The 27,711-nt window shown below is 40.7% G+C and overlaps 1 protein-coding gene across 1 annotated transcript in view; it reads right to left on the minus strand.

Annotated features, from left to right (window-relative positions):
• The window catches only part of myo1g (myosin IG), a 68,493-nt gene that overhangs the window by 36,829 nt on the left and 3,953 nt on the right, over positions 1 to 27,711 (minus strand). The window contains exons 3-19 of the mRNA XM_034704543.1: positions 24,967 to 25,175; positions 23,284 to 23,377; positions 22,860 to 23,025; positions 20,305 to 20,358; positions 20,064 to 20,159; positions 19,798 to 19,914; positions 19,460 to 19,666; positions 19,150 to 19,295; positions 18,928 to 19,042; positions 17,103 to 17,273; positions 15,595 to 15,665; positions 8,911 to 8,985; positions 8,600 to 8,732; positions 5,286 to 5,452; positions 3,665 to 3,872; positions 2,768 to 2,991; positions 665 to 809 (exon numbers count right to left, since the gene is read on the minus strand). Of these exons, the coding sequence (XP_034560434.1) occupies positions 665 to 809; positions 2,768 to 2,991; positions 3,665 to 3,872; positions 5,286 to 5,452; positions 8,600 to 8,732; positions 8,911 to 8,985; positions 15,595 to 15,665; positions 17,103 to 17,273; positions 18,928 to 19,042; positions 19,150 to 19,295; positions 19,460 to 19,666; positions 19,798 to 19,914; positions 20,064 to 20,159; positions 20,305 to 20,358; positions 22,860 to 23,025; positions 23,284 to 23,377; positions 24,967 to 25,175 (2,398 nt within the window). The remainder of the gene's footprint in view (positions 1 to 664; positions 810 to 2,767; positions 2,992 to 3,664; positions 3,873 to 5,285; positions 5,453 to 8,599; positions 8,733 to 8,910; positions 8,986 to 15,594; positions 15,666 to 17,102; positions 17,274 to 18,927; positions 19,043 to 19,149; positions 19,296 to 19,459; positions 19,667 to 19,797; positions 19,915 to 20,063; positions 20,160 to 20,304; positions 20,359 to 22,859; positions 23,026 to 23,283; positions 23,378 to 24,966; positions 25,176 to 27,711) is intronic.

Here is a 27,711-nt window from a genome sequence, read left to right on the forward strand (position 1 = left end):
ACATAAGTCCTATAAATTATTATTATTGTTATTATTATAAGTATTATCTATTAATAAAAACTATCTTAAGAGGCGCCACAAATCGTATGTATTGTTTCAATGATGTAAAACTTTTTAAATCATATCTCATCTCTTAGGATCCGCTTAAGTGGAGAACTGAAGCCAGTCATGGAGCTCGACTCGAATCAACCTATAGGACCCAGGCTTGGACTTGAACTTGGACTCTGGCACAGGTAATGTGGGCTAGATTTAGACTTGGACTCAACTTGGACTCAACTTGGACTCAACTTGGACTCAACTTGGACTCAACTTGGACTCAACTCGGATTCTTCTTTGGTGTCTTGGGATTTAAATTCTATGAACCCAAGACTCAACTCAGACTCAAGGTTTGATGGTTTGACTACAGCACTGATCTGAGGCTAGCTGATCGCCTGATCTGACTGCATAAACACAGAAGCATAGACTTTACATCCAGGCCTCCATCTAAAAGGTAGAGTTTATGCATGCTCATTTTTTTCTATTAATTGTGATGAATCCAGAACTTTGTGAAATGCTTTTGCAAATGATTACTGTCCAATAAAAATGACAGTTGTGCAGACCTAATAAGAACTTAAGTGTCCCCAGTTTACACTTATCTCATGTTTTGTTCACACATGATTCTTACGTTAGCGAGGTAGTCCCTCTCCCAGGCTCGGGTGACTCCCCAGTCTTTCCTCTCTCCGCTCAGAGCAGTTAGAGCCGCCACTTTGGCATGAACCTCCAGCATGTCAGACGGAGGGATGTTCTTCACGATCTGCCTCGCCCACCACCTGACAACAAGGGATAAGAACAAGACAGCATGTCATGTGTCTGGAGCGATGCATCAAAGGTGGAGAAGAAAACAATGCAGTAGGAGGGAAAGCTTCAAGTCTGTGAGGGATATATAAAAAAGGTTTTATCTGAAGTGCCAAAACACATTCTTGTTGATCAAAAAACTCACTCAATCACCCAGAGGAATAAATTCAAGTTATTCTGGAGCTGTTTTTAAAGCAAATCAGCTGGATGAGGAAAAGAATATCACTCTGATGTCCGTGCGACTAAAGTAAACGGTCAGAGTAAGACTGGAAACTGGGGTAAACAGCCAGCTAGGCTCTGAGCTCCAATGACCCGATCAAACAAAATCAAATATATCTTCTGTTTAACAATGATCTCTCCCCTTCCATTTTTAAAACTGGATAAAAAACTTTTCTGGAACCTGGCCTCCTTACAACACCAGAAAATGCCCCAGTGGTACAAACCACTACTCCAGAGAAACTGCATATTCAAGCAGGGTCAGAAGAAACGTGAGGCAGGTGAGGATTAGAGGTCAGCACCAGCTTAACGAAAGCCTGAGCAGTGATTCAGTGGGTTCAGTATGGGGTTAAAAGGAGCCTAACATGAGACAAAACCCCTTTAAACTTCGCTTTGTTACATTGCTAAGGGGACCCTGCCCTATCCTTTAAGCTCCCAGACAGGGCACAGTCAGCTGGCTGCATGGCTTACTGAGCTATCTTGCTAACAGGAGTTACAGCTGGTAGTTTCAACTTCAACACAACTCTACACTGGCTCCCCATTAAATCTGGAATAGATTCCAAAATCCTCCTGACCTACAAAGCTCTTAATGGTCAGACACCATCGTATCTTAAAGATCTCATAGTGCCTTATTACCCCTCTAGAACACTACGCTCCCAGCATGCAGGTCTGCTCATCATACCTAAAGTCTCTAAAAGTAGTATGGGAGGTCGAGACTTCACTTATCAGGCACCTCTCCATTGGAATCATCTACCAGTCAGGGTCCGGGAGGCAGACACCCTCTCTAATTTTAAGAGTAGGCTTCAAACTTTCCTTTTTGATAAAGTTAGGGCTGGCTCAGGCTTGGACCAGCTCTTAGTTATGCTGCCATAGGCTTAGGCTGCCTGGGGAACTGCCACACTGACACACTGGGATCCTATCTCACCCCTCTGTCTGCCTGTCACTTACTCTAACTCTCCCTGTCCCATTAAAGTTACTAACCATAGACCTCTCTGGAGTCCCTGAGCTCCCTTGTCTCGTAGGTTCCTCTTGATCTCTGCTGTAGATGGCCTGCTGCTACGGACGTACCAGACTCCAGCTGCTACAACTACTACTATCCGTCTCACCACTATCATCTCTCACTTTTTATCTCCTCTATCCCTCTTTTCAACCTCATCACGGTCTCAGCAGTTGTCTGTCTAACATGAGTCTGGTCCTGTTGAAGGTTTCTGCCTGTTAAAGGAAGTTTGTCCTTGCCACTGTAACTTGCTAAATGCTGCAAAGTGCTCTGCTCATGGTGGATTAAGATGAGATCAGACTGAGTCCTGTCTGTAAGATGGGACTGGATCTTATCCTGTCTTGATGTTGGGTCTTTTTTAATAATATAACTGAGAACGGTCTAGACCTGCCATGTTTTTGAAGCGTCTTGGGATAACATGTGTTGTGATTTGGCTCTATATAAATAAAGACTGATTGATTGACAAGATAGAGATGACATCAGACAGAAAAGTCAGGGAAAAAATGAATCTAAATATGACCCAGTTTAAAATCAATATGAGAAAAAAGCTAGAAATGAGCTGTCTCTGTCTTCAATATATGAATGTGTGTTTTTTTCTTATTCAAGGCTGACTTTGGCTTGTTCAATACAACTGGCTTTGTATCGATAACTTCATGTTAAAAATGAATATTTCAGACAGTTATTTTTATAATGAATGACTTTCATTATTTGGGATCTGACCTGCGATGCAGCATGACTGTGATGTTATGAAACTGGGACAGCGCTGCAGGCGGGGTCGGCCATTCCACGCTCTTGCCGTAGTCGGTCATGTTTCGCACATTAGCAAATCTCCGCTCCACTTCCCAGAAGTGGGATTTCACCTTGTAGCGCTTGTAGCAGCCCATGATGGCATATATGGCCCTCATCCTTTGGCACCTCATGCGAGCTAAAGCCCCACGCCACACCTGTGGGTTCTCAGCGAAAGAGAGAAGGAAAGAGAGAGAGAGAGAGAGAGAGAGAGAGAGAGAGAGAGAGAGAGAGAGAGAGAGAGAGAGAGAGAGAGAGAGAGAGAGAGAGAGAGAGAGAGAGAACCAGTGAGCTGCAGACAAACTTGTGTTCCAGTTATAGAGTCAGACTTCTCTGCAGAGTCATCAAAGTAGGTCAGGAGAAAGAGGAAGGAGAGGGTGTTTCATTGAGTTAGAGAGGTAATTGACTTTAATGTGACTGTGCTCTGGATCTCATTAATTATCCCAATTATTGTTACAGGAAATTAGGATTCAAGCTGGCAGATGAATTTCAGTCAAACATAACCAGGAGCCAGATATTCATGAAGCTGAGGCAAACTGCAATCTCCACTCTGAAACCCAGAGGCCTGAGTGTGTAACTAGAGGAGATAAGGTTGTTCCTGATTAACTGTGATCACATGATCCGAGCTCCTTGTGACATTAAATTAGATCTGTGTGTCGATGAATCACGCTGACGGATCAATACATCCTTATCAAAATCCAGGCATGACATCAGAAAACAGCCTTTGAGATCTGACATTTAAGATTTCGCATCACGCCGAGGCTGCAGGTGAATACTAACAGCACTTGAAGTGATAAATATTACAGTCACACTCATCCTGATGTGTCTGACCTTCTGCAGGAAAAGCACCAGGATGGGGATGAGAGCGGCTCTCTCCTGTTCCAGACTGTATAGAGAGCGCGGCGTTCGGACAAACAGCTTGGTGTGTCCGTACGCCACGTCGTCTTGGAAGCCGTGCTGAGTGACGATGGCCTCCACGGCCTCTCTGTCCGTGGCCATCAGGTGGTTCGGCCAGGTGTACTCACAAGTCATCTTATACCTGTACACAGATAGGAGAAGTGAGAAGAAACCAGGTAATCCAGAGGAGCTCTTTGCAGGATTTCTGTCGCCCATTTCCCTCTGACATCAGGCTCAGGTTGGAAAACTGACATGCTATGAAATTAAACTTGCTGAGACAACAGCTAAAGTTAACCCGAGAACGGCGTCCAACGTTTTCAACGCTGCCATAGTCAGACTCCAGACAGACCACCAGAGTGCCCTCTTCCTGATCTCCGGGCCTTCAACCATTTATTTTCTACATAGCTTATTTTGTCTTCCGTACATACTTTTTTATCATTTTTTTCATTGTATTTGTATTTATATCTTATTAATTACTTTCTCCTAGTAATATTATTTGATATTCTTACTTATTGCATATAGGAGCAACTGTAATGACTGAATTCCCCCCCGGGATAAATAAAGTATTTCTAATTCTGATAAGCTTTGAATAAGCATGACCTGGATGTCTGCAGACCTGCACAGACGTTATTCTGCTTGGGGAAGTGTTTCATATTTCAGGATACTATAAAAGCGTCACAAGTTATCTTTGCCTCAGCATAGGGGAAACTTACACACCCTACATTAAAAACTGGGTGCATGCAGATGACTAATAAAGTGACGAGCACTGAAGTAGCTCGTATAGAACTATCTGATTTGAAATGTATGCTTTTCCTTTAAGAACAGTAAACTAGGCCAGGACTCGATTGCTGTTTCCTGCAGCCAGTTGGCCTGAAACTCCAAACATTCAAACACAAAGGTACGATCAATGGTGCCGGCCTGGTTAGAGGTCTTTTGTACCATGGGGAGAGACATATGACTCATACCACCCAGAGAGCAGCATGAGTCATCAGCATTATGTTTCAGTGTTTTCCAGGTAATGACAACTCCACCAGATACCAGTGTATAGGTGATTATATTAGAAGAAGACAAAAAGGATTATGTGAAGGTTTTAATTAAGTGCATTATAGGGAATCTAGTACCAAGGTTTTTGGACCTTTACCCATTTAAGGGACCCTGCAGCATCACATTATCGAAAATCTATGGAGAAATCTTTCATTGAATAAGTGAAGTTGAAGTCTCAGCCTTCTTTGGAAACAACAACCATCCTAACAGAAGATGATGTAGTTAACTCTGAAAGAAAATGATACAGGTTGCTCTATTTTTCTCTAGTCTTTAAGGGTTTAAAGGAAAAAATGTCAAATTAAACTAAAGAAACTCATTCATTTATTCATTTTGGGTCAAATGTCATCATCCTAGCAGCTGCTTTAGTACTTGATATAATCCGGTACGTTTCACACCCCAGGTGTCGCACTGAACTCCCAAAGTACCACAAAGAGATTTTTTCTCAAATTCTCACAGAGGAGCTGAAACGCGGGAGGAGTCTTGCCTCATCGAGTACATCATGTTCCCTTACCGCTGCAGGAAGCGATTGTAGGGCTGCCTGTAGGCGAACCCTGCCCTGCGCACCATCACATTCTCCAGCAGGCCCAGGTAAGCCACCTGGTGCTGGCAGCGAGCGTCGTCGAACAGCACGGGAGATTTCATCTCGTTAGGTTTTATGCATCGCACATAGTACGGCTCCTGAAAGACAAAAGAGAGAAGGTAACTCTTCAGCTGACTTTAATGTAGTGTAGAGGCTTCTGGAGTGAAAGAGAGATCTGAGAGAGAAGCATATGCCTGTTTTTATTTACTGTTGAATATTCTGCTGGACTTCCCTGCAGGGATCATTTAGTAGAAGATTATAGCATCACTGTAATTAGCCTGTAAATCAATGTACAGAGAAAAATACACAGTGATGCAGAAAAATGAAAATATGGATGCAAGGAAACACCCCAGAGTACAGTCAAATGAGCGCCATAGCACTGAAGCAGTGTTACATAACTCAGCACTTGGACTGTCTCAGTGTTTCTCTGATTGGGATCATATTTTTTATAACGCTCTTGTTCTCTCACCTGCAAAAACTTTAATTTTCACTGATTATTTTAGCATGTTTTCATCATAACCCTAATCACTGATGTGTTCATCACTGAGCAAGTAAATAAACCACATCCAGCCTGGAGACTATGAAACAGCCCCAGACAAGCTGCGAAGCTAGCAAACCGAGTTCACTGACCCCAATCAAACCCTCATCTTTCTACTGCAGCTTCAGTTAACAGCTGAGCCTCAGCCCACATCAACTTATTTACAGCACATTTAACATCATATCACAGCTTTAAAGATGTCAAAGCCTCCTGTGTGGTGTTATGCCTGGATGTCCGCAACTTGCCAGGGTTCTCTGAGGGGCATGACACCCTCTCCCAGAGCAGAGGCAGCTGTGTTTCCCCGTATTTCACTCTCCGTTCATGAAAGATGAACAAGATGGAACTGAGTTAGCACTTTTTGAGCGCTTCTCCACGCTGTTGTTCATCATATCAATGATGCATGCGCATGTGTGCCCCCAATCTCAACTCAGCTCAGCAGAGATTAAAAGAGGAATCAGGTAGTGGGGGGTTGGGAGCAGATGAGGTGGGCCGACTGGGCACAGGTGTGTCTGTGCTGCAGTGGAAGGAAACATCCGCTCTTTCAACGTGACATGAAGGAAAGGAAAAACCGTTGCCAAGGGAGTTTCTTTTAATTTTACCTCAACCACTCTGAGATGAGATGCTACAACAGCTTGACAGCAGGCCATCCCAAAATAACAGCAGGAAATGTCAGACTTCAGACAGTGAGATGAGGCCAGGAGAGGTGAGAAGCACATTTTGTGGTCCACCATCACCTTCCTCCTCATCACCCACCCAGCTCTACATGCAGTCAGACAGGATGAGGACAAGCAAAGAAGCTTGCTGTTCCAAAAAAAGGAGCACACTGCTATTCATACATGTTCCTGCTGTACATCTGCATACGGCTTCTCGCTGCATATTTCTGGTCATGCCTGGTGACAAACATCACCAGAAAAGAAGACATGGCACAGACACACTGCAGTCTTCGAATATCCTGTGACTCAAGCAGGTTTTATGGGGACAAACAGAGACCCAACGGGTGAAGAGCATCCTCCTGAGGATGACGGTAATGCAGACATGAAGGAAGGCATGAAGTACACTGTTGTTCCATATTAACTTCGACATGATATATGATCACGAAATCAAGAACATACCAGGATAAAATAATAATGTTTTTTTTATTAATTAATTAATATTAAAATGAATATAGATTAAAAATGAAATTAAAATATATATATTTAACAAAAAGTATTAAGTACAAGACTATACAATATTTAAATGATACAATTTTTAATTAAAGAAATGTATAAATAAAATTAATATTTAATAACATTACAGTTTTTAAACATTCTAACATTAATTTAACTATGTACAAAATCTTTTCATATATTAATGAAACAATAAAGCTTGAAAAAGAACATAAATATGAAGCAGAGCTCCACGCTGCTAACCTAGCTAACTTAACTGCTAAAATGATCCATGTCAACAAATCTTCAAAATAGTTTTTTATTCTACTCTACTGAATGAGGCTGTCATGACTGTCTAAGTAGAATCTATCAATCATACAAAGAATTCATCGAACACGACACATTAAGCAAAATACTGATTTTTAATATAACACTTAGCTTGTAAAAAAGCTAAGCTACACTTACTGATATTATCGTCATCTGGAACATGTCATTAACATTTAAATGTCATTTTCAAACATGTCAGCTAACGACTGGAATAACTTACAAAACACCCTCAAACTTCCAACTTTGACTCCACTCCCAACCTTCAAGCTAAAACCTCAACAGATTTTAGTTGACTGTTGCTCCTGCTGATCACTTCAGACTTTACTTACATGCATACTTACATACACACATACTTTGTTACACCTCGCGCACATTGCTTCTTACTTGTTCCCTTTTGTTCTATTTTATGTTTATATGTTTTATGTGTCTAGCAACTAGTTAATTACATCGCTAGTTTAGGTACATTAAGCTATGAGCAAAAATGCAGCAATAGAACTAACCAAGTCCTTTACTGGCTTTGGTGTGACTGTTTAGCTAACTTAAAAGTTATTGCAAGAGAGCTAACTTTATATATAATGTTAGCTAGCTGGTAAGAGCACTATACACCTTTAGCTGAAGCTATAACTTTATTTACCAAGCTTTATTTAACTATAAAATGTATATTGTAAAGAAACATCATCTTTGCTTCTTGGTTGCAGTTATTATTTCACCAAACAAAAAAAGAGTGAAGCTGAAATTAATCATGACACATATTAGACTCAGCTTTTGCTTTAAGTCTGTGTAAGGAGCTACTAGCTGGTTATGAATCAGACTAACATGAATTCTGAGGCCTCTTTATGAGCTACAAGAGAGACCATGAGCATAGATTGACTATTCTTGTAAAGTTATTTTTGATGCCTGAAATTGTTGCCGTAGGCTGAGTGGCACTTTGCACAACAAGGCTTTGTTTATGTTTTCTACAGCAAAGATTCATCCTTAGAGACTAACATGTTTGACTGCCACAAACAAGCTAACAAGCTTAGCAGAACTTAGTCACTATGTTTCTTTTCTTAACTTTATATCAAGTTTGATATTAATTCAAAATTAGATACCTTAATTAAAAAACTCAGAATAAGATAGAATGAGAGATGTCAGACTTGGCATCTTTAATCTAAAACTGCAGAAGCCATTAACAGCTGCCCCCAGAGGTGAGCGGGACACAAGGAGGGAGTCAGCGTTAAACTGAAATCACTGACCTTGCAGGCCAGTTTATCCACCAGGGCCACAATGGAGTTCTTAAAGAGCGTGGCTGCAGTCTGAGGCCGCTTGGTGACCTCGGTGATGCTCAGCTGACCATCTGGCCACATCTCCTTCAGGACTGGGTTGGCACTTCATCAGAGAGACGCAGGAGCAAGAAAAGGGGCAAAAGAGCGATGAAAGGGCATAATTAAGTATGTTAGCTCGGGAGTCGTGTGCAAACAGGGTGAGGATGAAACTTATTTTTACACCAAACCCAGTTACTTGAAGAGTCAAATCTATCATGTTGTTGAAATGCTGTTTTTGGCACCTGTTGTACATGAGACGCTTGAAATCTTGGAAAAGCATGTCCTTGTTTTTGTCCAAAAATCCCTCGACGGAATATCTGTAAGATTCGGACACAGACAAAGTGACAACAATCAAGAGTCATTTGGTGAAAGTAGAGTCAGAAAAGATTACAGATGTTAAAATCACATGAAGGTAACAGTTTATATAGTAAATGTCTGACACTAAAAGGGTCACTATCCTTTCTGTAACGGACTCCATTGTCTTCCTAAAATGATTCACAGTCTTCAGGCCAGAGGATCAGAGCTACAGTCATGCTGCTTAGTCCATTTACAAATTAGGAACACGGTCAGAAAGACAAAAACAAACATGTACAAACTGAGCGGTCTGCATTTATTAGCATGGCTGGGTTGGTTTTGGTGAGGTATCAGTGGGAGGTCACAGGCGCTCAGTGAGGCTCTCTTACATAAGCCGTCCAGCTCCGGGGTGAGAGCCTGCTGTGGTGTAAGTGTTGCCTCAAATAAACCTCTGCCTCTCCTGACTCCCTCATAATGTAATAAAAACTTGCACAGTGTGGATGCTTTGCTTCAGAAATGCATTCCAAATCACGCTTAATGTTGGAGGATTATCGCTTCAATATACTCAAAATGTCAAAAGTAGAAGTCCTCATCGTACGATTTGAGTTGAATGCAAAAAGCAGCTGGACTTGGCTGAGGTTCAGACAGATAAATAGACACTGTGAGTCATGTATTGTTATATATCTGATTATTGAACTGATAAGACTGAGAGAGAATTGCATATTCAGCATTTTGCTATTATAGCTGATTAAAGTTTTGAGTACTTCATAAAGAGTTGTGTCGTCTATGACAGTGAGAGATGAGATGCACTTTTGTGAAGTATCATTTTGTATATCCTTAATTTACTGAGGGGATCAGCGTCAAGTACAGATTCCATTTAATTGTGACTAATGTACATTAACAACATCTACCATACCATAGTTTAAAAAAGAGGACTATCAAACATGATTTACTTTGCCTTGATGTGACCGATAGATTGGCTGAGGGATATAGTTTTGACAGTGGAGCGATGTATCACAGTTGTAGGTGTTCATATATACTACCACGGTCAGGATGGATGTTCCTGTGCTCTTGCTTTACCTACATCCCAAAGGTATTTTCAGTCAAACTTCAATTAGCCCCAAATCATCCAGACCAATTCACAAAGACAAATTAGTATGGAGTCTTTGGTTTTTATCATTTCAAGTGGCATGATTGGGAAGAAAACCAAAATATCTCTCACACTTCTATCGCTACCTGAGAACCAATCAGAACAACAGGTGTGTGACAAAGCGTTGTACTGCAAGGCTAAGTAACTGGCTCTAAAATGTAATTCATATGGCATCTATCTTCAGTATATTACCCATGGTGTTTGGAATGCCATGATTTGGTAGCTAACTCTTATCATGTCTCAAGTGATCGTTTAATACCAGAGGTTTCAGTACTCCAAACATCAACAGGGCCATTTTGGTTGTTAGCAAAGCATAAAAAGATGGACATCTAGGCAACTTCCCAAAAGTGAAGCCAAAAATATTTGAAGCTCCCCTATAGACTGGCTGCAGAACAGATAAAGCCAGTGTTCTTCAAATAAAAAGATGGGATATGGGTAAAAATTGTACATATTGGATATTTTTTTTCTCAGTTTTTCATGACAGTCTTTTTCCAGCTGTCCAACATTCATTTTTCAGTGAAGTTTAACCATCATTACTTATTAATCGCCATAAAAAGGGTAAAATGTCACGTTTCACTGCTCTGTTGCTGCTCTTACAGGGTTCTGTACGGGTTTAGCAGAGTAGAGTGGGAAAAGCAAGTGACAGCATATCACACGCTAACACAAGAGACATCTAACTTTCTGTGATTGTGAGTATCAGCTTCAAACAGATTCAGTATGCCGTCGACTGTGCAAGAATTTTGCCGTTTATCGGTAAGTTAATGACATCATCACGGTGGCCCTACTGCACAGACTCTGGTTCCAAAAACATCAACAGTGCAAGATGTCAGAGTCCATCACTTGAGTTATTTTGGCCTTTTTTTTCCACAACAGAGGAAGGTGGAAACGCGCAGTCAATGGTTGTTCACAAAAATGCATCATCTGTTCTAAAGTCAAAGCCATGTAAGAAAGTTGAGGCAGAAATCACTTCATGGTTTAACTTGTAACAGCTTAGGTTACAACTAAAAGGTTGAAAACAAACATACAAACATATTTTGTTTTATACGTTTATCTTTCATTATCTGGAAAGTGATTTAAGTTGTAAGAGTTGGGAAAAGTTTGATATTTTCTGAAGTAAACCAGTTATATTCTAGCTTTAATAATGGGATTGCCTACTATAAATGTTCTTTGTGATGCTTTTAGTTTACCTTTTTTTACTGCATGAAACCATATGTTACTTTACTTCCTGTTTTGATTAAACCAATTGTTTATTTTAAAAAGGACAAAAAGGGGATTTATGGTGGAGAGTGGAGTGATTAAAAACAGGCAAAAGAAGGATTGAAAAGTAAAACTGTTCACTGTCTTAGCAACTCCCAAAGAGGCATGAGGTTAACTTTGATGGAAGTATTGCCAAGGTAATTATGTTAAGAGTTTCAAGAAGCTTTATGCTTAAATAACTGAAGTTAGTTTTGCTTTACTCAATATGTTTTCAAAAAGTGCACTTACAACATGGAATGAAAAACAACACTAGAGCAAATGTACCTGGTAAGTTCTCACCACTGCAGTAGCTCACACTCGAGCCCACAGAGACCTCTCTTCTGAATACTCTCCCTGTCACCCCTCCCTCTCTAACAAACACACAAACACGACCACAAACAAGCAGCACGTCACATGTCGTCTGCATGGCCCTGTTCGTGTCCCGGGCTGTCACATCTGGAGGCAAAGACGCAGAGGCAGGGCTATGACAGATGTGTCCCCTTTGGCTCACAGGCATCCAAAAAAAACACCTGACCAGATCCCGGAAAAGCTCGGCGAGGAGAGACAGAGTGTGAAAGTGACAGAGAGAGAGTTGTGAGAACACACAATAACAAGGCACAACAGTCATTTACAAGGACAGGACGGGACAGGAGAGTGCTGGGACGGGAGAGGACATGCAGAGATAAAGACAGCAGCCCTCCAGAGGCAGGAGGATGATGGAGAGGAAAGTATATTTAAGTATGAAGGTCAGGGCTGGTGCAAGGAGAGGGCTGTTTTACACAAGGTTAAAGGGAATACACACACCGAGAGAGAAAGAGAGAGAGAGAGAGTCAGGCGACAAAGAAATCTGCAGAACAAAGTTGTGCAGTAAGAGAGTAAGATTTATATTACGGCTGCTCAAAGTGCTGCATGTGCAAACTGAAACACAACAGGGAATTAAAAAGTGTATAGCAAAGTAAACCAGGTGAGGGTTGCAGAACAAAAGGAGGAGTTTCAAAAAGAGGAAACAGGATGAGGAAGGAGGAGGAGGAGGAGGAGGAAGAGGGAGTGAAGTAGGTCAAAGCTTGCAATAGTGGCGGCTCGGTGAGGCGAGGGTATATTTAGCCGGAGCGAGGATAGACTCAGATGAGGTGGGATGTGACAGGGGGATGATGGGGGGTCAGCGTCAGCAGGAAGTAATGTACGAGGGGTGACAGCTCAGCGGGAGAGACCCAGACGAGGCTCAGAGAGGAGCTGAAGCAGGGTGACAGAGACACGCAGAGCCATCTGTCAGGACCTCTGCAGGTCTGTCACACATGCTCTTATCCAGCCCGTCACAATAACGCCGCCAGAGGTGCAGCTTACAGCCGCAACTCACAATTACTTCATTGTTGATTCATGTGTGGAGGGTTTTCTCCATTCATCTATCAGATGTGTTATTCATGGAATTCAGGTATGGAGACGCGTGTTGTCAAATGCTCCCTGAAGATTATCAGAATCAGATTCGGACATACTTTATTCCAGCCCTCTGATTTATCCATCTTTTCATGAGGAGAAGTAAAGATACCATGTTTTTCTAAAATCTAAGGAGCTGGAATCAGATAATTTTTCCTTTTCTTTGCCTTGATACTTTACCAAAACAAATAAATTATGCTCTGTTGTAACATAAAAGTGCCTCATGATAGCAGAAGTGACATTTTAAGTGCTTCATAGGAAGTATTCAACACACAAAGTTCATTTAATTAGCATAAACTAATCAATAAATCGCTGCAGCTGAGTTAAAATGTAACTATATACATATCAAAGCACTATGTGTAATGGTTGGTGACTGTCTATGTGTCTATGTCTATCTCCAACTCCTCCCACCGTACAAAAGTGAAGCCAAAATACCCCCCTGACACGGGAGCCGACAACTTGCACTGGTGCTAATTTTGGAGCCGTGATATCAACGTCTCGCCTGATCCAGAAACCAAAACACACATTTCATTTAAAACTCCAGTGAGAGACTTTTGGTTTGAGTTGATTAAGGTGCCCCCTTGTGGACAGAGTGCTAACTATAAATAGTGCAATGAAAAACTCTCATCCTGCTGTCTTTGAACAGTCAAAAGCATCCCTCATTGTGAATCTTTGGTGGGGAAAATGTAAAAACAGGCTTGTTTTGTGGCGTGCTATGTATCACTGTGTCCAACACCTACATTACAATCAGTGAGATGATCTTAAGAAAAGTCTGTTATAATCCACATTAGTGCATCAGTAAAAATCTAATTACTTGTGATTACTTTTGCCACTTTAAGCCCATTTTCCTGACTCTACTGGCATCTTTTTGCGTGATATATTTCCTCTATGAGTGTTATTTTCTTGGGCAGGACTTTTATTGAAATGAGGAATTCTTGCTGTAAGAAAAAGATCTGAAAACTTCCTCCACTACAGAGCTTTGATGATGAGAGGGCACTTAATGAGAAAGCACAATTAAATGATTGTCTGTGTGAGCTATCTCAAGCTTCAGAGAAGGATGAAATTGCTCTGTGTTTCCGTGGGTGTTTAACATCGCGTTAGCCTGGATTTCCCCGAGTCAAAGAAACTCAATAAACCCTACTCTAGTTCTCTCTGGTTACCGCTGCGGCTAACATCCAACAGAGCCAAAATAGACTCATCAGCTGGCTGCATCCCTCCTCCTCCTATCGTGTTCCCTTGACATATTAACGTCCTTCCCCTCTCTAGATTGAGGGCAGTACACGTGAGCGGGGGGGATCTTCTGGAACCGAAGCCATGGCGGGTGACTGCTGGCCCCGGGCCTCATCTGCCCACTGTGACGTTTAAATCCAAAGAACACATTAAGGGAGTGGAGCAGCGAAGGAGGAGGAGGCTGAACAAACTCATCTGTAGTCTGAGAGTCAACCAAAACAAACCGCCACTGACACAAATAATAATTACTCTGCTTGCAGAATCAGATGAAAACATGTATACATCAGTTTAAAGTGTTACATGTGATTCATGATACGTTTGATTCTCCTTGAATTGCTCCGTGCATCTTCAGTTAAAATCTGTTTTGTTTTACAGGCATCTACAGATCAACACAGATGACAGCGCTTCATCCTCCTGCCTCTATAATGCCTCATGTGTTGAACACGGTTGACTCTGCACGCCTGGCTGTGCAGATTAGTGATTGCATTTTATGTTCACTTCATGTAATTTTACATAAACAAATTGTACTGTACATACATGCAACCTACAAATCACGTTGCTCCACGAGTCGTCCGCACACGTGCCAAACACCCAGTGTATAAATCTACATTTCTCTGCTTAATCGTAGGAACAGCAATACAGTCAGTGAATCCTGTGGTTTGGATTCAGTGTTTGGAGAATGCTGGAGCAGAATGAATAAGTGAGTGACTAGATTTGTTTTTTAAATTGCAGCGCCAAATCCTGCATTTCAAAGTCTCTGAATTTAATTTGAGGTGTGATAATAAAATCACAGTTCTGTCACACGCTTTGTGAATTATCAACTTGTGACAGATTGAACTTTGTCACCTTTGCTAGTGTGCAGCAGAATTATTTGTTGGTTAAACAAGTTGTTAATATTATTATTGTGAGTCCAAAATGCCAATCACAAACTGTCTATGCTGTAGCTCACTTGCCAGGGCTACAGTTTCAGTTAGCGATCAAAGCAATGCATCACTAGCACAAGCATGTGGAAGTTAACCTGCAAGGAAGGCTCAAAGCTTGTGGTGCTAGCTCTGCTAACTTTACCCACACCCACCTGCAAACTCTGTGATCTTGTGTTTATCCATGTTAAATGTATCATGCTTTAATTTGACTGTTTTCTGACTGTGCTCTTACTTTGATCAAAGTCAGTTAGTCCGAATTTTTTTTTTTTTTTTTTTTTTTGTCAATAAGTCGCTTCATAACATCCTTATTTCAAACATCAGTACAACCTTTTTACTATTAATGATTCAATAATTCCTGTAAATTTGCCCATTGCTGCCACGGTTATAAACTCTGAACAGGATTATGTGACTTACACTGATAAACTCAGCACAACATCCTGTCACTTTTTTTCACCACGTTAAAGAGTATAAGCACCCATGTAGCGAGCAGCCAGGGTTCAAATCCAGCCTGCGGCTCCTTTCCCGCATGTAGTTGCCCCACTCTCTCCCATTTTCCTGCACTGTATACTGTCCTCTCCCCCTATCAATAAAGGTGTAAAAAGCCCCAAACATATAACTTAAAAAAAAAAAAAAAGATTATAAATGCGTGAGCAACTTACGTTACATCTCCTGCATAGTGGCGAATTCTGAATTGTTTCTGGAAGTCCATGGTTTTGTCTGTGGGGCTGAGCTGGAGATGAGAAGAGGGTCTCGTTATTAAATGTTTACAAAGAGGACAGTTTAAGTGGTTGTCTGAAAAGTAGAAGCTATGCCCTCTATTGTCTGCAACATCAAAAACAACCTGTTATAGCAAGTGAGAGAAGTTAAATGGACACTTTGATCTAGCTCATTGATTTTCAGTCAAAAATCAAACCACAATATGAACCTCTCAGAGCTGTTTGAAAATGTAAGACATTTCAGAGTATATAATCCCATTATGTACTCTTTTTGCTGTTAGAGCACATCAGTAACATCATCACAGATTTCTGAACATATCTCCGTCCTGATCATTACATAACAAAACAACAACATTCACAGTGACACGTGAAGCAAATCCAACAGAAGTCAACCTTTCAAACTGCCTCTTCAGTCAAATCCCAGCTGTTTAGGATTTATCTGGTTTCAGTGAATTCATGAAAGCTCACTGAACTTTATGCATAAAACATGAACTAAAGCCACATGAAACCGGCTTCACTGGTTTCCTGCTTGCGTGTTTTCTAAATTCAACCTGCAACGATTACAAGCACAGAACATCTCCTCTTTAGGTTTACAATCGTTTATGTCACGCTCCTCCGAAGGGAAACTCAAGCGGCTTCAGTTTGGGTGAAAATAGCACATGATCACTTCTGTTGTTCTCTCTTTGCTGTTTTGCACACCATCACTTTGTACTGACTAAGTTATGACCACAGTTTCAGAGACCTTTTAAATCTAGCTTTTAATTTCAAATAAACACAACATGGTGCCTCTGCTCTAATGCCATGATTAGCACCCGGAGAAGAAACCCAACAACGTACACCCTTACAATAAGTTCTTTAAGCTACTATACGGCCCAAACCTCCCCGTGCACCCAAGATAGATGGGCAGCAAGAGCAAGCATATCACCAGGGTCATCAAGTTAGGCCTACCACACCTCTGGGAGGCACAACAGTTTCAGGAATCCCAAGACCACCCCTTCCATGTTAGCACCCACCATACCACAGACCAAAACAGAGAGAAACAAGATAATAAACAAAAAGAAAAGTATTTGGAGAGATGTTGGAAAGAGGATAGGGATGCCTGAGCCAGGGCGAGAAGCCTGTTTGTGCTAGAGTTCACCCCTTGACGCATTAGGCTGTACGCTCTACCTCCCCTTACTACATTTCATGAGAACAGAGAGGAGAGGAAAGAGAGCGAAAACAGGAGATGAACCGTTTTCTCGTATTTTTGTTTTGGCCCTCAACTGTCATTATTGCTCCTCATATAGATCCATCATGATATGCAACCTCTCCATCCTCCTTCTACTGGACAAAACCTATTTTTCCAATCTAACTATTTTTTCTCTGCTTAAAAACTGAGAGAACATTGATCTGAATCTCAACACGAGGAGCAGAGATGAAGCCTGACAAGTGAAAATGAGGTCCGGTCTCACCTTGCGAGAAGTGTAGTGGGGGTGTTGGGCCAGTTTGGTGTCCATGCTGTCCAGGCAGACCTTGTCTGTGACTTTACCCACAGTGAGACAAGCCTCATCCAGGATGGAGATGATTCCTTTGTGCGGCTGCTCCACGAGATCCACGATGATCTGGTTGTTGAAGTAATCGATCTGGAAAAACAAAAATGAAGATGTTTAAAGACATTATGGCGTCTCAAAGTTATCCATACCGAGACTGTTTATTGGTGTTGTGATGTAGCATGAGAGTTGCTGTCTTCACTGGCAAGCCAGGGATGTTTTGTGTGAAATAACTGAGGCAGAACACATGTTGAGAGGGGAATAAATGTTGTAAAGCTTTACTTTCTATTATGTTTAATGAAATGTGTTCTCCTTTGTTCATGTCATTCTAACAGAACCGCCACAAGTGACATCAGCTAATGTGACACTTTGCTTCCTCTGAGTCCCACATATCAGGTGAAGTGTCACAGGCATGCAAAATAATGAAACGCAGGGTACCTATGATAAAGATCAAGGAAGTTCTGGGTTTGAACATTGGTTGAAACATTTCTGTTAAGGTAATGAAAAGTCAGACTACGTGTGATGACGATTGCAAGCCGTTGGACTCTCTTAATTTCTTGTCGAAAGCAGGAGAGATTATCCATACAGCGAGACACACCCGGGTTAAATCTCAGATCAAACTGTCAAGCAAGGCCGAGGTGATCCGACATCGATCTTGAGTACCGTAAATTTGCAACAAGAGACAAAAATACTCACCACAAACTCCACATTACATCACCACCCAAAGAAAGAGAATTTAATGGTCCTCTGGGTTCAGATGGGTCCTCCCCAGAGGGTGTCTGTTCCTCACTTGAGTGGTCAACTCACCAAAGTATAAGAAATCGGTCTAGTCGTTTTTAAACATTGAAGTGTAAAAAATGTTACATGATACACTTCCAATGAAGAGGGGAAAATCTGGACCATGTTATCAAATGACAGGCGCACTTCAGGATGGCTTTTTGGTGTGTGCAGAAGCATGCACTTTCAAAGGACACTTATTATAGTCTTATTCTATCTTATCTTATTTACTTATTGTCTAGTTCAAATTTTAGTCTATTTTAAAATGTCATATACTGTCTTATCTTAAATTATGATAGATACATATTTACAATTTATTCACTTTATCTATTTATTTATGTATCTATTTTTAATTAATTGTGGATTATTTAACTACTTATTTAGTTATTAATTTGTTCTTATCATTTTATTCCACTTATTTTTTTGGATTACATCTCAGCATTTTAATATTTTCTTTCTTCAAATATTTTATTTTTCTGTATTCAACTGTTGTGTAGCATCTTAGTTTCTTTCACTTGTTTAATCTTTTAATGTTTTATTATCTAATTTATTAATTTTATTTTGGTGAGTTTAATTCCCTGTCTTGAGTTTTAACATCTTATTTTACCTCCAGTGTTTCCTCATTAAAATGTCATGATAGCGTTATTTTTATTTTTAATTGATTCTATTTTATTACTACTATTATTATTTTTGTTCACAGCACTTTATGTTAAAATATTGTTGTATGAAAAGTGCTTTACAAATAAAGTTTGATTGAGTCTGAGTCTGAATACGTAGGCAAAGGATTTCACACACGTCCATTTTTGAGCAGCTTTCTTGAAGGATAGAAACACACCCATCTATTGACTTACTTATCACCACACTATATGAACTATTTATTGCATAGATGCAGAGCATCAGCTGATTTGAAGTGTATCCCTCTGTGTGACAGCATCTCTCATACATGTGTTTTCATTTGTGTGTCCCTCACATGTTGCCAGGTGATGCCCTCCCTCTGGTATTCGCCTTGCTCCTGTCTGAGGATGAGTTCGATGAATAGCTGCTGCAGCTTCTCGTTGCAGTAGTTGATGCAGAACTGCTCAAAGCTGCCGGACAACAGAGGAACAAACACTTGAGCAACATCCGAAACAGTGACTCATTTTTTTCCATGTAAACACAGATACAGCAGGTTTCACAATATGGACACACCCACCTGTTGTTGTCAAAGATCTCAAAGCCGTAGATGTCCAGCACACCAATGACTGTGTTTTTCCCATGAAGCATCGGGTTGTAGTCTTTAACTTCTATGACGCTGTTGATGCGGCTTACAATCCAGCCGAAGAGTCTCTCGTATAGAGCCTGCAGGGAGGATATAAGAGAGTGGGCAAGACATGAAAATGATGTGACAACTGTGGAAATGGGATAAAAAGAAGCATGTTATAGAGATGATGTTAACAAGCTGAACAATTTATCAGCTACACAAAGCATGAATTTGATTCTGATGAGCTATTTCTCAACAGCACCTTGGCGAAAGCGTCCCGTCCAAAGCACGCCTCCTGCTCCGTGTGCCCCTTCTCGATGACCTCGCCGCCCCCGGTGGCCACGGTGCGGTACAGCAGGCTCTTTCCAACGCTCTCCGAGTCTGTGTCTGCCAGCTCAGCTATGTGATCAACAGCTTCAAGCCCCAGGATCTGAACGTTCTCTCCGTCACTCTCAAACTGCATATTACCCTGGAAGACACAACAGAACAATCATTATGAGCTCATCAGTGCTTTAAGTGAAGGAGTTAAATATTCACCAGATGGAGACTTCACCATTTTAGGGTCTCTTCCCTTTTTCAACAATCCATGCTTTAACTCACCAGCAGAAGAATGGAGGCCAGGATCTGATAGATGGAGTTAATCTCCTCTTTTGAGAAGCCGATCACACTCAGAGCGCTCATCACAGCTTTGTGGCTCGCACGATCATTGTTGGAGGTCTTAAGGAAAAGTTTTCACCAAACGATCAGTCAAAAAAGAATCAAAGAAAGTTGAACATCTCTGTATGTGCAGGTTGCTCTACTTTACATCAGATGATGTTTTTACGAACAGCTTGTTCATCTTGACTCTGTAAAAGTGACAGACTCACAGTGGTTGCTGCTCCCTCTCTGGTGTATGTGTAAACAGCAGGATCGTTCTCTAGATGAAACGACTGAAGCAACTCATCTGAGCCTCCACGTAGTAACTGTTGAACACACAACAAACACTCAAGATCTGGCCCAACATGATGGTGTCGTAATGGTGGTTGAATTGGAGTCTTCAATCCCACATTCACGGTGCAGTACATGAGATCAGGGAGTGACATGGAGGAGCCTTAGTGTGTGTTTTACCTGGTAAAATGAGTGGAAGTTCCTCTCCCCGTCTTGCTGCTGGACCACCCTGGACTTAATCAGGAGAGAAGACTTTGGTTATAAACCCTTAGACTCTCATAGAGAAGTTGCTTTTTAAAATTAGGTGTTGTTGCTCAACCTATATTTCTATTCTATTGGTAGAGCTGGCTCAAGTTTGGACCAGCTCTCAGTTATGCTGCTATAGGCTTAGACTGCCGAGGGAACTGACATACTGACACACTGGCATCCTATCTCTCTCCTCTCTCTGCCCATCACTTACTTTAACTCTCCCTGTCCCATATAAGTTACTAAACATGGACCTTTCTGGAGTCCCTGAGCTCCCTTGTCCTGTAGGTTCCTCTGGATCGCTGCTGGAACCATGCCAGACTCCAACTGCTACAACTACTACTATCTGTCTCATCACTGTCATCTTTCTCTCTCTTTCTCTTCACCTCCCTCTATCCCTCTTTCCAACCACAACTAACACGAGTCTGGTTCTGCTCGAGGTTTCTGCCTGTTAAAGGAAGTTTGTCCTTGCTGATGCAACTTGCTAAATGCTGCAAAGTGCTCTGCTCATGGTGGATTAAGATGAGATCAGACTGAGTCCTGTCTGTAAGATGGGACTGGATCTTATCCTGTCCTGATGTTGGGGCTTTGTTAATTATATAACATAGAGTCTAGACCTTCTCTGTTTGTAAAGGGTCTTGAGATAACATTTGTTGTGATTTGGCGCTATATAAATAAAGATTGATTGATTGATTTCTCCCTACCATCCCCCTAAGATAACGAGCATTAACCCGTCACTAACTTACTGATAACAACTGATTTAGAATCAGAAGAGAAAAACGTAGTGTTCATGAAAACTAGACCTAAATTGTATTTATTCCCGAGCAATTTACAATGAAGTATCTCTTCTCCTGCTCTGAAATATGAACTTTCCTTCAATCTATGACTTAAATATCTATCAGATGCTTGTATTTACACACATTTAAATGCTGTATCTGCTCTGCCTGTCTCTCCTCCATCATTGTCTTACAATCTTTTAAAACCAAACACTTGAATTCCTTCAAATAACACTGGACAGGTTCATCTTGGATAGAAAAATCATCCTTATTACTAAGAAAAAAACATCCAGTAGTGCCCCAAATAAAGAGGGCATGGACCTCGACACAGAGGTCGCTGGTTCAACTCCCAGCTTTGACCATGCAGCATGTTATTCCCACAATTCCTCTCTCTATAGCACTTCTTTCTCCAAACTCAAAGCCCTGTTACATTACATTTCACCAATTCACAGTACATTCATACACTGATGGCAGAGACTGTTATGCTGCGCAGCCAATCAGTATTAACTGATCCAATTCACAGCATCCAGGGAAGTTCGGGGTTAAGTGTCTTGCCAAGGACACTTTAACCCGTGGACACTGGGACCAGGGATCGAATCCCATCCTTCCAACTGAGAGATGACCCACTCTACCACTGAGCCACAGCTGTCCTATCAAGGGAGGGGAAAATTCCCTAAAAAACAACATATCCAGCTCTCCCTTTGATATTGTGCTGTGCATGAATATAATAACTTTATGTAACAATTACTCAGGCTTGGTTTTGTTTTTTCTTTAGTTATTTGCCTCTTAAAGTTAAGTTAAACTTCTAAAGTGTTTCTCCTTTCTGGATTTTACAGTTTTCAGGTGTGTGTGTCTTTCTTGCTGTGACAAAAAAAACAACTAAGACTGCTGCAAAGAGGTCAAAGAAAGTTTTCTAGTCCAAAAACAAAACTAAAACCATCACTGTGAAACTCTGTGCAACACGTCATGTGGCCGCGCTGGAATTGACTGTCACTTTCATGTGTCTAAGAAAGATTTTCCCTTGAGTTGGGCTGAACTTTGATGACAAATCGTACATCTAAAGAGAACATCTTTGCTCTTTCATTTTGAGGGATTGACACCAAAACCCTTCAGAGTGCTAGTATCTGAAACTGCCCTCAAAAAGTCCCAAAATAACATCATGCAGTCAAAAACGGATCATCCTGTCTTCAGTTAGGTTTGAATTAACTCATGAAGAGCGTCACTTTCACTGAAAGTGTTTAAGTTGAACGTTTTGGTTTAATATCTGTAACTTTGACACTCACACCAAACTGATTACCCACTGTTTGACTACAGCAGCTGCACTTTCATGTGAATAATTCTGCCCTCTGAAAATGAATCATGGCACCACCATTCACACCAGCTCTGAGTGCCAGACGGTAGTTTAACAGAGTGGATAAATACAGCAGCATCAAGTTCCCCCAGGTGGGCCATTCATTAACAGGCAGGAGCAGCAGCGGCGGCTTCACCGACACTTCTATTCATGGATGTTCCCTCACACCTCTTTGTCACCACCTCATGAAACATTCATGTTCGTGAGGAAAAGACATAATTTAAAAACTAATGAGTAAAACTTTTCTGCACCTTCCTCCAGGGTTGGGTACACTATCGCCTCAACAGAGCTTATGCCTTTCTGCTGTGCATCTTCAGTCCTCAGTCCAAGCCCATCAATCCTCCTGCCCGCTCCCCCCTCACCTTCTCCAGCAGGTAGTTGTTGATGTGCCCTCCAGTGGGATCGCCGTTGAAGTTGAAGTTGATGTCCATGTACTTGCCGAAGCGGCTGGAGTTGTCGTTGCGATTTGTCTTGGCGTTCCCAAAGGCCTCCAGTACACAGTTGGACATGAGCAGCACATTCTTCACACTTGATTTATCGCATTATGGGGGAACATAAACAGAAACATGTGAGAAATGTCCATCAGGGGAGTGAAAATGGAGTTCAAGGAAAAAAAGAAAGTAGGAAGATTCATAGTGAGATCATACTCTTTTGATCAAATAATCCATTTGTGATGGATTTTAGTCTAAAACCCATCTGGATCAAAATTTTAGTCATAAAACTGACTTAATGAATGTTCTTCTGTGATTAAAATATGTTGTAAAGTCTTGTTATAGCACCACTCACCTCTCAACCTCTGCCCTCTGGGTTGGGTTTGTGATAGCTGCGATGTACTGCATGATGTATTTACTTGCTTCTGTTTTTCCTGCCCCACTTTCTCCTGGAAAGAAAACACACATTGATTAGCAGGAAAGTAAAGCAGTAAATTAACTTCTTTACTTATTTACTTTTTATATTTACTCTGAAAATAATTGTTTTTTGTGCAATAAGTCCCTGAAACATATAATAGTTATTTTGTTGACATGCATAATCAGTGTGGATGCTATAAGACTTTAAAGACAAAGCAACTTAAATACAATAATTACTGATGTCTTTCTAGCTAGAAGAATATTAGTGATTTAACCGTTAATTAGATTATCCCATGGCAAAGTGAAACATGTATTAGGCTCATCATGGGACCTGGAAACTCTCCATAGACACCCAAAGTGATGACAAACAGAGAGCCCAGCCTTCATCATAGGCAACAATATGGGGTTTCACAAAGTATAACATTACCACCATAAGTGTGCGATACTATTGATATTTACTGTCAAATATCCAACAACAGCCCATTTTTGGCCCAATAATCCAGTTGTCTGTCCAGGTTAAGCGTCAACAAGTCGCCTGAACAATAAATGTCTGAAAAAACGTAACACTCAGAAAGTTAGGAAAGTTGTGTCACGTTCATATATCCAATACAGATTCAAATCGATTAATTCAAACAACTGTCATGACTTCTTTGGATATACATTAACTTTCTGCCACACAATAGCAGCTTTCTTGTCAGTGCCACATGTAAACAACGTAAAAAGTTAGCCTTTGGTAGCCGTGTTTTAAAGTGTAGCAATAAAAATATTAAAAAATAAACTGACTGGGTCCGTACTTTATAAAAAAACAACAACAAAGTAGTAAAGTTGGAATGAACTTTTCATGTATGGTAGCTGATCAAAACCTCCCCAACACACAAGAAAAAAATGAAGGCAATTTCCCCAAAATAAATTGCAGCTATTTTGACATTAAAGAATGTATAATAATTTGACAAACAAAGGGGTTTACATGGTTGGACCTGGACTAAAATATTGTTGGACTGCAATATAAAATAAAACTAACATATTTAAGTAAAATTAAATAAAAACACCCAACTTTTATGGAAAAAAACAGTGATATGTCAGAATTTTTCTTCCACAAACTACACATTTTAAAGTGTTTTATAAGCAGTCATTGATGTCCCAGGTTCCAAAGCTGAACTCTATTTTAGTTTAAGAGCCGATAACAAAATATTCACGTTTTTTGTGAATATTTGCATGTTTTATATCTATTTCTTAATCTATTTATTTTTGTTTATGGTATTCTACATTGGATTTAAAATTAGTCAAGTGATCTAAAAACTCTATCAGCTGATATTAAAAATAAAAGCTACTCTGATATGTAATAAATGGCATGTAGTAGTTATAACATAGCTTTTCATCTGGCGCCACCCAAAGGCCAAAACCTGCAATTAACTGAGGTAAGTATGTGAGAACAGGGAAGATGTGTTCACACCTAACAGCCTAGTTCCCACGTTTGTTGTCATGATTCCATGTGGACTCTTTGCACAAACAGAAGAGTTGAGACTTTGTTCTTTGTGACAAGGTGTAGATAAAATCTTGGAAAGCAGTATGGGTATATTTGTAACACCAGCAAAAACTATAAGGATTGTGAGAAACAGACCTGATATGACAATGCAGGTATCCTTGGCTCGTCTTTTCATGGCTTTATATGCAGCATCAGACACAGCATACAGGTGAGGAGGGTTTTCATAAAGCTCTCGGCCCCGGTATGCCTCAATGTTGTCTTTGCCATAAATGTCCATCTGTCTGTACGGGTTTACAGATACGACTACTTCTCCAATGAAGGTGTATATTCGTCCCTTCTCAAACCTGTCAAAACAAGAAGAAAATCAGAAAACTTTACGTACATTTACTATTTTTATTTTCAAAAAAAGCACAAACACATTGTGTACATATTGTATCTTATTATGTGTATGATAGTTTGTATCCAAGTATTAAAGGTGACAAAAAGCCTCTCTTCTGTCTAACATTTTCACATCAACGAAGGAAAGTAACCTCACTATGGAACAAATGGATAATTTCACCTTTTTGCCACGTATTGCCGACAGGAAGTGACACAAGTGTTTGTACACTGAAAGCAGGAAATGAGAACTGTGGTTTCAAAGGGCGTCGGGTTTTTGTAACCCTCTGTGGCTTTGTTGAGCATGAGAGGAGTAAAATTGACATGTCATATGGTGTAATGGAGCAAAATGAAGAAATATGTAACTTCTTTTTGGAGGTATAGCTTTAAAATGAGTTAGAAATGTAAACGAGTTAAAGACTGAGCATCAGCTGGACCAGGACCAACGTGATTGTGGGATAAGGTTGGAACAAAACTGTCAAATTTCAAAGGGTTCTCATAATGCATTTTGTAAATGTAATTTTCTTATTCCTGGATTTCTGTACCACATTGCAGCCCCTTAGTTGCAAACCTGCCAGAAAGTTAATAATAATAATTTCTGCAACCTTATACCCAGAGGCGTATCCGGCCTTTTTAGGCTGGGGTGGCCCAACTGTGGCACTGACATAGGCAGGGGTGGCCAGGGTGTGTTCACACACACACAATCAATACCATCTATCTTTCTGGTTATAATTGTTGGACTTAAAAAGAAACACAACACAGTGGTAACACACACATCTTCTTGGCTAAAACATTCGAGGAATACAAAAAAAATGTTTGTCCAAACTTACAATCGAAGGTAAAACAAAAACAAAAGCTCCATGTACAAAGAAAGCTGCCAGTCTGTTAGAACACAGCCCACATTGTTGAATTGGGGGGCAGGACTTAACATAAGTCCCTCCTTTGCTAAGGCACATTGTAAATCATAGCTCAGGATTTTGGGGCGGCAAATCAAATTTAAAGAGAGGCCGCCCCCCTGGACACTCCTTTTTATATACCTTCATTGCATTTCAGTGGAAAACATGAGACTCAAGCTTAAAACTCCAAGTCACTTCACAGAAGATGATTACACATGTTAGGAATAGGGGCCTCTTTAGAACCACCATACTATTTAAAGTTATATAGCCTCTTGGACCGCTTATTAAAATGCTGAAAATCTTAAATTACACACCCCTTAGAGGACATGTTTAATAATCAGTGCAGGTGAATAACTTTATAGTGTCCCGTGAAAATGTCAAAAGAAGAACTGTTAATTCTTCGTAGTTTCCATGGATCCTTCCACCACAGCAAGGCAACTTCCCCAGACGTACAGTCATATTTCTTAAATTATTTGGGTTGACATGAAGCATCAAAATGCACAGTAAGTTTTTATCAATGGAATGTCCCATAGGAAGCCAAGCCTTGAGTTCAGGTTCACTACAAGGCCTGTCTGTGTGTACAGCATCACAGAGGACCCTGCTACTGAACTGTCACATTGTTATGGATGACTACTGCTACATCAGAGTCACTTCAAATGATTTTTATGATTTTTTACAAAGAGTTAAGTCCCACCCCTGATAGCAGTAGTTTTCCTCTTGCATTGACTGCAACAGTTTGAGGCTCACTTTAGGTGAGAGTTGTGTTTGGTGTCAGGAAAATAGAGAAGTATGTCTCCTTGTTGGTAATATACTGACCAATCAACTGGGGAAGACCAAATGTGGTATAAACAAGGGGGAACTCTGAGACACAAAATGTATCTTTCCCTTAATAAATGTTACGGAAAAAAAGCATCCCCTCAACCTTTAATATTTGTGTCTTGCTAAATAAAACCCTACATTGTCATATTGAGTCTTGATTTCTTTGAGTTTAACATTTAAAGCTACACATGTCTGATGATGAAGGCCGCTCTGTCCTCCAACCTTTCCTCCAATGGAGATCTGATCATATTTATTTGAGAAATCCAGCTGACAGAAAGTGAAAGTGTAAGAAAGATACCCATCCACCTTGGCAGTGGTGATTTCCAACAAGTGAAGGAGAACTGTGTTTTCAATACAAATGCAAACACACTCAATAGTAGACATGAAGAGAAAGACAAACCACTAAAGTAGGCACACACTAGCTCAAACTTAAGCTTGTTTTTTTGCCATCAGACAAGTCTGATCAAGCAGTGTGACGAAACTCGAGCGAACATACATTATTTGCCAACCAGTGATGACAGACAGACTCCCAGCCAGGGCAGGAATGCTAAAAATGTTCATTTAGAGCCATCTGCTGTGCTGACGTCAGCTCAGAAAGTGTGTGAGTTGTCCTGATCTTGTTTTAAATTGTTTGACGCATTTGGTGTCTCTGCTGACACTTTTGGAAACACTGCTGGAAAAAACCCAGCAATGTCTCACAGTGGGAACTTAAGACTATAACCTGTGAAAGACACTGAGGAAGTGAGAATGGATGTAAAAAAAAAACAATGCCCACACTGAGGGGAAAGTA

The sequence above is a fragment of the Notolabrus celidotus genome, chromosome 16 (assembly GCF_009762535.1).
Source record: "Notolabrus celidotus isolate fNotCel1 chromosome 16, fNotCel1.pri, whole genome shotgun sequence".
Lineage (NCBI taxonomy): Eukaryota > Metazoa > Chordata > Actinopteri > Labriformes > Labridae > Notolabrus > Notolabrus celidotus.